Source organism: Fusarium flagelliforme, assembly GCF_020744385.1.
Source record: "Fusarium flagelliforme strain FIESC 12 MPI-CAGE-AA-0113 chromosome Unknown B0J16scaffold_8, whole genome shotgun sequence".
In the NCBI taxonomy this organism is placed as follows: domain Eukaryota; kingdom Fungi; phylum Ascomycota; class Sordariomycetes; order Hypocreales; family Nectriaceae; genus Fusarium; species Fusarium flagelliforme.
The window spans coordinates 329,258-337,286 of NW_025763510.1; the positions used below are offsets into that span (position 1 = coordinate 329,258).

General features: G+C 47.7%; 3 protein-coding genes across 3 annotated transcripts; all 3 read left to right on the forward strand.

The window, feature by feature from the left end:
• Window positions 1-357: 357 nt before the first annotated feature.
• B0J16DRAFT_365078 (uncharacterized protein) lies at window positions 358-2,047 on the forward strand (the record flags this gene model as incomplete). Its single annotated transcript, XM_046129988.1, has 3 exons — window positions 358-964; window positions 1,015-1,722; window positions 1,771-2,047. The coding sequence occupies exons 1-3, from the start codon at window positions 396-398 to the stop codon at window positions 2,045-2,047; spliced, it is 1,554 nt and encodes a 517-aa protein (XP_045977577.1). The 5' UTR covers window positions 358-395.
• Window positions 2,048-3,842: 1,795 nt separating this feature from the next.
• B0J16DRAFT_310975 (uncharacterized protein) lies at window positions 3,843-5,493 on the forward strand. The gene is made up of 3 exons (XM_046124993.1): window positions 3,843-4,237; window positions 4,293-4,556; window positions 4,613-5,493. Exons 1-3 carry the CDS (start codon window positions 3,987-3,989, stop codon window positions 5,394-5,396), a joined length of 1,299 nt encoding a protein of 432 aa, XP_045977578.1. The 5' UTR covers window positions 3,843-3,986; the 3' UTR covers window positions 5,397-5,493.
• A 544-nt stretch (window positions 5,494-6,037) lies between these two features.
• B0J16DRAFT_375909 (ankyrin repeat-containing domain protein) lies at window positions 6,038-8,029 on the forward strand (the record flags this gene model as incomplete). The annotated part of the gene is made up of 3 exons (XM_046130738.1): window positions 6,038-6,719; window positions 6,876-7,802; window positions 7,856-8,029. The coding sequence occupies 2 exons, from the start codon at window positions 6,038-6,040 to the stop codon at window positions 7,796-7,798; spliced, it is 1,605 nt and encodes a 534-aa protein (XP_045977579.1). The 3' UTR covers window positions 7,799-7,802; window positions 7,856-8,029.

Here is an 8,029-nt window from a genome sequence, read left to right on the forward strand (position 1 = left end):
TGAGTGTGATGCGACGGAATCCTCGTATTTGACAACCGTGCTAATATCTGCCTTTCCTGAAAAGCTGAAAAAAGTCAGCGGAGCTCATTGTGCCAAGGGATAAGCGGCGACCAAAACTGAGTCTAGACCACGGTCTATATTGAAAGATGTAACCCCGTTCAGCAATATCATTCACTTGAAGTCTTGGCATAATCCACACTGATAGCAACCATGATAACCATGGGCGACCAACTGGCTTATGGTAGTGACTTGTTGAGCTGTTTGATAGGCTACTCGATAATTTCATGTTGTATTGAAAGTTAACAAGGGTCCCTGTTGAAATCAATTAATACACCTCGAGACCCTGGAATTCCATTTCTTGTTCAATTTTGACTTGCTATTGCAATCTTGCCATCATGTCAAAAATTCCAAGTATTCTCTTTTTCACTAACAGCGACTACGGCCAAGCCAACGTCGTTTTAGCGACAGCGCATGCAATAGGACTGGCCAACCCAAATGTCGAAATCCACATTGCCTCGTTCCAAGAATTGGAAGCCGGCGTCAATGATGCCACCAGGTTTATGCAAGCATCAGCCGTCCAGCAGAAGCTACCAATCCCGAAGTCGTTCATCTTCCATAAAGTAGAGGGAATCAGCTGGGGACCAGCGACAAAACGTCCTGGGACAGCCATCTTTGACACGCTAGAGTTGGCTCCGGGTTTTGTCAATTCGGCTAAAGGCGTGGCTACTCTGCCGGCTGTTATGGTGCCTTGGACACATGAGGAGTACTTGGCGATTTACTTGGAGACGCAGCGAATTTTCGATGAGGTGAATCCGGACTTGACTATTGTTGAGCCTCTGTATACACATGGCTTGACATTTTGCCATTATCGCAAGGCCAAGTGGATGGTCCTTTCGCCAAATACGATCAAGGAATTTGCTATTCCGCTTCAACCAAAACTGGCTGCACTGTGGAAATACCCGATGTAAGTAATTAATCTGACACTTGGCAAATCATCAAAAGCTCATTTTCTAGGGCCTGTTCAGCGCTACCGTATCCCATACCTTGGAGTCTCATCCCAGTCAACATTGCCTTCAGTTTTGTAGCCGGCTATACCTTGCTCACCGACAAACGCTTGAAGGGTGCAACGAGCATTTTACACAAGGAAATCGATAAGTCAATCCAGCTCATGACCATGATGGAGCTTGGCGTTCTGAAGCCGGCACCTCCCAACCTTCCCATCCTCGTGGCCAACAGTCCCGACATCGACTACCCTTTCAGCGTTATTCCTCCCCAGCTCACCTCTTGTGGTCCCATTGTTCGCGCAGCCCCGCGCTTCGCCGACGTTGACCCTGATTTAGCTGCATGGCTGAGCCGAGGACCGACAGTTTACGTAAATCTGGGAACGCACCACAAGTCAAACCCAACTGAGGCGTATGAAATGGCCAAAGCTCTCAACAAGGTCCTGGAGAAAGACGAGGAGTTGGGGTCTACTGAGAAGCCTCTCCAAGTGTTGTGGAAATTAGGAAGAAAGCCAGATCATAAAGAGTGTAACGCTGTGGAGCCAGACTCATATCTTGGCGAATGGATTTGGGTGACTGATACACTGCAGAAGTATATCAAACAAGACAGAGCACGAGTCACAGATTGGCTTGTGGCCGAACCGAAATCCGTGCTTGAGTCGAAGAACATTGTATGTTCAGTCAATCACGGCGGAGCTAATTCTTTTCACGAAGGGTTATGGTACGTATACGAGCCCAAGACTCCTTTCAATCTGCTTATGATATTTAGTGCCGGTATTCCGCAAGTTCTTCTGCCCGCTTGGACGGACTGTTACGACTTTGCCAACCGCGTGGAGCTTCTTGGCATCGGGCGCTGGGGAAATAAGAAAGCGAAACCCCGTTGGAACGAGGTTGAACTCTCCGAGGCGATTTTAGCTACCCTGTTTGGGCCGGAGTCAGTGGACATACAAAAGACTGCCGGGGAGGTTGCCAGCCGTCATCCAGAATGGGAAGGTCGACAGAAAGCTGCGGAAGAGATCCTCATGTATTTGGACAATGCAGCTTAGGCAACTAATGATTAACGTCTTTTGCTACCAATTGTATGTGGTAGCGAGACTTGGGGCCGGTATATAGCGAGTTGAATGATCAAAGAATACATTACGTAACGAGTTACGTGGGTAACAGAAGAATTGTCCTCTGGGGCTTAGGCTACCATGATAAAGTAGTCTAACTGCTGGTCTAAGCTAGCATAAAGTGACCAAATTGATTCGTCTCTTATGCCTCCAGGGGCCAATTCTTCTCATACCCTAAGGTCACTGTCCACTAATGGGTCCATGCATTCAAAGTGAATTAAGTGGCGTTGGGTAGATTGGTTCAAGCCCGTGCTGGAGGCTCTCAAAATTGTCGGGGTGGGTCTTTTTGTTGGATTTGAGAAAATGTGTCGTCCGACTTTAGGACCTGATTCGACCGCTAAGGAGATATTAACATCGATTTCAGAATAAAAAGACAATGTCTAAGGTTTCAGCTCACTTAGCATATATCAGAAGGGCTAAGCAAGGGCCCGCATGTGTGTTTAATTGATGTTAATTACGCATTTGCTGAGGCTGTCTGCCAAGGGACTAGCTACCCGGGAGCGACACGGGAGACCTTAGAGAACTTGGCCTTTTATTAAAGCAGCTTGGTAAAAGCTTAATGATACAACACGAGCTAGCGCCGTACCTGGTCTAAAGTCCCCACGATAACGTATCTTCACGTGATACAAGTCCACTCGGTTACCTGTCTGGGGTATCCGGGACAGAGACTAAGGTCCAGTTTCGCTCGGACGACTGGGGGTTAGCGTTATTATTCAGACACAGGTAAGCTGCTCAATCTTCGAGCCGTGACACGAGACCATCGAATGATTGCAGATCAGAGAAAAAGCGAGTCGTGAAGGGTTCTTGGCGTCTCGATTATTATTCGAGGCACCTTAATAGCATAACGCCGTTTGCCCGACAATGACCAGGTTATGACAATAGAACGGAGCATCTTCCACCAATAAACAAGCAGCTCTCCACTGTAATTAGTAACTCAGGATGTCACTTTATTGGCGCTAGTTTGAAGATGGAAGGCACGCATGGGGCTGACTCGGGTCTTCTGGACGTTTAATTCCGGATGATAGACAGATAACCCCCGACGGACTCATGGGAGCATGGGTCTAGGGCTGACATCAACTAGCGGTGGACAAAAAGGATGACACTCGGTTAGGTGCTACGCCACCAAAGTCTAGTGAGGGCGAGTGTTGCCCTTTTCTTTCCACTAAAAAGATCGTCGTTTGAGCTTGGCGCTAGATTCCACTCCAGGCTCGAAACCTAGCGGGAATAAGTATAGTTGCGCTTGGACCTGCAGACAAGTGACGTGAATCCATGAGACACGTCGTAAAATGCCTCTGGGAACAATTTGCCTTCCCCATTGACTAAATACTTATCCCCTGAAAGGTCTCACAAGGGTGCTGAAGCGAGATTCTTTGCATCCACGAGTTCGGAGCCGAAGGTTTCACGATCGCTTCATCAATGTCAGGATTACAATACCTGTTCAAAGATACCATTGGCCTACGATGATCTGGAATATGAAACTGCGTCGTATAGATGGGTTGCATGAATTTTTCGTACTGATATAGTAGCCGCAGGAACAGGGTATTGCATTTAGCGCAGATCCAGACCCCATACAAAATGAAAGATCAGCACTAATTACCTTCGACGACAGCCAGTCTTATCAAGTTAGACAGGGGTAGGAGCACATCGCCCGCTTCCTTTTCTTCAATGCTGAAAATGGGGCTCGCTAGCATGGCAATCGATGCGCAGATCTCCTGCAGAAGAAGCAAGATTCGCCCACATTCCTGAATCATCACCAGTCCACCCGCCCCTTTCTGTCTGCATCTTATATGGAACTCAGCTGCCATCTGCGGAGTACGCCTTCTTCTTTTCGTTCATTGTTTTGTTTTGGTCGGTTCGTCCATTAACTTTCACCATGGTCAGTTCAACAGCAGCGTCGGCCATTAGCGCTATTGAGCGTACATGCTCCGTGCCTAGTCTTCTGGGCTCGCTGTTTATTATTATTACCTTTTGTTCTTCTAAGTTGTTCCATAAGCCTATCAGCCGAATGCTTTTCTACGCCTCTTTCGGAAATATGATGAGCAATGTCGCTACACTCATGTCCCAGGATTATACCAACCGGCCCAACTCAGCTGGTTGCCAAACACAGGCCTTCCTAATTGAGACGTAAGTCCGTTCGGCACAACGCCAACATCCTACCTGGTCGCTGATCATTTGTCAGATTCATGTTTGCCGATGTCTTTTGGGCCCTAGCTATGGCTGCCAACGTATACCTCACCTTCTACTATCGATTCGACGGCATCAGGCTACGCAAGATTGAGCCACTTTACATCGCCCTATGCTACGGCGTCCCCTTCACTATCGGCATTACTTTTATCTTCGTACGAAACAGCGAAGGGCATCGCCCATACGGGAATGCGAACTTGTGGTGCTGGCTCACTGTCGAGTGGGATGCTTGGCAGCTTGCTACTTACGGACTGATTTGGTAAGCCATACCCGCTCCTCTTTGGCTCGTCATGAACAGTTCTAATGCTATTATAGGCTCATCATTCTTATGTGCTTAATTATATACGTCCGCGCCGGCTTCACTATCTATAAATGGAGGATTCGCCTGAATGACTTCTCGAACTCGAACGATTACAACACTGCCTCGCAAGGCGTCCGTACGCAGACGCAGACGCAAACACAGATAGACAACTCCGAGATTGCGGGCATTGCCAAGACCACCAACATCACCATCACAACATCGGACTCTGCCCCGCCTGATCTGGAGTCACCCTTCCGACCCGCCACTAGACCCGAGCCAGTTCATACAGCAAACATCTACACAGGTCCTTCTGCTCCACCCATCGCGAATCCATCCGAACAACAAAACATTAGAAGCCAACAGTTGGAACGCCGAAAGCGCAGCCCGAGTGACGAGGCAGCCATTACCTATGCCAAGACCGCCCTTCTGTTCTTCACGGGAATGCTCATCACTTGGATTCCTGCCAGCGCAAACCGTCTATATGTTCTCATCGACGGCCATTCATCCACCGGTTTGGGATACCTAAGCGCTTTTGTGCTCCCTCTGCAAGGCTTCTGGAACGCCCTGATTTACTACTATACCTCTCGAGCAGCGTGTAAGCAGGTCATCAACAGTTTGAGAAATAGGTCTCACCCTCTCGAGGACAATGATGTCAATGGATCTAGCTTTGCTGAGAGAGGTAATGGTGCTAGTGGAAACAACGAATCGAGCTACCAGTTGGACCGGATAAGATCTTCCAACAGGCAGGATAGTTTCGGGGAAACAGAGAGCACAACGTCGCTAACTGCGAAGGTTTAAGATCTTCCTCTAACGAAATTCTTTACTTTGTACATACCTTATAACTTTAATAATACCCTTACTCTATCATTCATCCAGGTCTTGAGTAGCATTGAAGCTAAAGAATCTTATTTGTAGTATTTCTACGAGAACATTACTATATTCCTGTCTAGATACTGCTATCTTGTCTCTACTGTCGCGTATTTAGCTTCGTACTAGACACCCATCTGCTCGCTGATCATTGACAGCACTGACACCTTACCCGGCTTTCGTCAATACAAGCATTATCAGGTCTGCAGCACTTCTATTGCAGCAGTAATGGCGAAGATTGTGGACAGCATATTTCCAAACGGAATAATGGTGGCCATCAGTCACCTCACATTCCTCCCCAGCTTTCTGACCTGCACCCTCACGCCTTGGGTCACTGGGAACTTGCAAACTTCATAACTTGTTACCTGGAGTGAGTAATATGCTGAAGCATGAGGCTTATAGATATGTGCAATTGATTGAATTGTTAAGAAAGTTTCGGGGATTGCTTGCTATAGAACGTCACGGGAAAACGCCAAGACTGGAAAGTTCCCCACTGTTTGTCAGGCGATAAAAACTCTTCCGTAGAATTTGAGGGGTTTCTCTTGAACTTCCTCAACCAATATATCGTCGAAATGTTTCAACAGGCACCTATTCCCGATCATACATATTGGAACACGGCAGGAGTTAGCCCTAAATCCTTGTACTCTTCTATCGCTGTTGGCGACCTTACGGCATTACGGCGCTTCCTCTCAGATAAGCTAGACGTATCCGCCAGTATATATGGTGCGCCGCTGCACCAGGCAATCTATCGCGAGAATGAAGAAGCCGTCGATATCTTACTACAAGCTGGGGCGGACCCTCTTAAAGAGCCGGAAATTTTCCACTTGGAGTACCTCACGACACCCTTTGGACTGGCTGCTCGGCTAAACAACCGTGCTATTCTTAAAAAGGTCTGGCAACACATCAATCCTGACATCAACGGCTACGATATGCAGGGCTTTGATAGCTGCTTGGTAGAAGCAGCACAATATGGTGATGTCGCTACATTAGGTGCTGTACTGCGCTGGGGTCAAAATAATTGGTCATCTGAGTCGAGAAGTAGGGCTTTAAGTGCGGCAGCGGATAATTGGCATGTTGAAAATCTCCAGCTTCTTCTCTCCGAAAGGATGCCCTTTGAGAAAGAGGCACTGGACGATGCATTAGCTCAGGTAACAGTTCCTAAGCTATGTTTTGAACGTCGAGATCAGACCCAGGCTGAAATTGCTGCACAGTCGCAGTCAATTAAGGTTCTTATGGCTGCTGGGGCCGATCCCAGTAAGCCTGGACCCCGTGGGATATGCATGGGTGAGCCTATTCTTATATGGACTGCTGTCTGTCGAAAATTGTATACCTGCCTGGAAGCATTGCTTGAAAATGGTGCAGACCCTAATATTTCCAATAGTCAAGGACAGACTGCATTGCATTACTTAGGGGCCCGTGTCAAGAGGGATCCTACATGGCGTCGAAGGAGGGAAGACAATGAGCCGACTGAGGCTGTATTCAACACTCTTCTTGTATTCAATGCTTCTATCTGCCAGCAAGACCTAGCTGGAAATACTCCTCTGCACTTCGCCGCATATGGATCGCCTATTCGAGTCCTTCACCAACTCCTTTCAAGTATACCAGTTGAGTTGCAGAAAAACGCGCTTACGATGCCTAATCATAATGGCGAAACGGCGTTGCATTTTGCATCTGCGGGAGGTCAAATTGACACCATCAAGTATCTCTTGTCTGACAATGTCGGCTTGGATATCAACGAAACTGCCTCCATGGGCTGGACACCGTTGCTGAGGGCACTAGCCCCCACAGAGCCCAGTCTTACAAATTTATCACTATTAAGCAAGATCGAGGCAGCTCACCTACTTCTGGCCCACGGTGCCGATCCTTCTAAAAGTGCGCACGATGGTTGGACACCGCTTCATTGTTTTGCTATGAATCGTACTTATGGAAAAAGTGATGAAAGACCGCGGCTGGTCGAGACACTAGTGTTGTGTGGTAACTCTCTTAACAGTCGCGCTTCCTTTGCACTTGACAACCCTCCCACTCGCCGAACAAGGAAACATGGAGTACAAGAGGGCCTACATTGGGGATGCCGAGAGTCACAGTACATCGAATCACCTATCGAATGGGGAAAAGCTCGTCGTTTCGGCCTTACACCATTGCACATTGCCGCAGAATTTGGAGCACTCGATACTGTCGTAGCTTTACTCAGACACGGAGCTGATCCTACGGCTGAAGACTCTGAGGGTAATTCCCCAGCTAGATTAGCGGGTTATTCCAAAAAATATTCTTCTAGGAGTGAAGCTCGAGGTACAGTTATGACAACTCTGATAGATGCTGGAGGGACATATTGAGTTGGTGAGTCATTCGTGTTAACATATGTAAAGTGGCTGATATCGATCCTGGGTAAGTTAGAAAGCGGCCTGATCCAATTTACCACCTCAGTCCTACTCAGCAAATGCTAAGGTAACAAAGTAGATTGAGACAACGGATGCAGTGAAATATACCAATCAGCGCTATGTCAGCACTAACACCTAGTCGGAGCTATGAGTACTAATACACTATCTACTGAGCACCTAATAGAG

What these genes read in the sequence shown, in the direction of transcription:
- B0J16DRAFT_310975 (XM_046124993.1), top strand. Translation starts at nt 3,987, where the DNA reads ATGGTCAGTTCAACAGCAGCGTCGGCCATTAGCGCTATTGAGCGTACA. An exon ending in CAGGCCTTCCTAATTGAGAC is followed by an intron (nt 4,238 to 4,292) that starts GTAAGTCCGTTC and finishes ATCATTTGTCAG; the next exon opens with ATTCATGTTTGCCGATGTCT. An exon ending in GCTACTTACGGACTGATTTG is followed by an intron (nt 4,557 to 4,612) that starts GTAAGCCATACC and finishes ATGCTATTATAG; the next exon opens with GCTCATCATTCTTATGTGCT.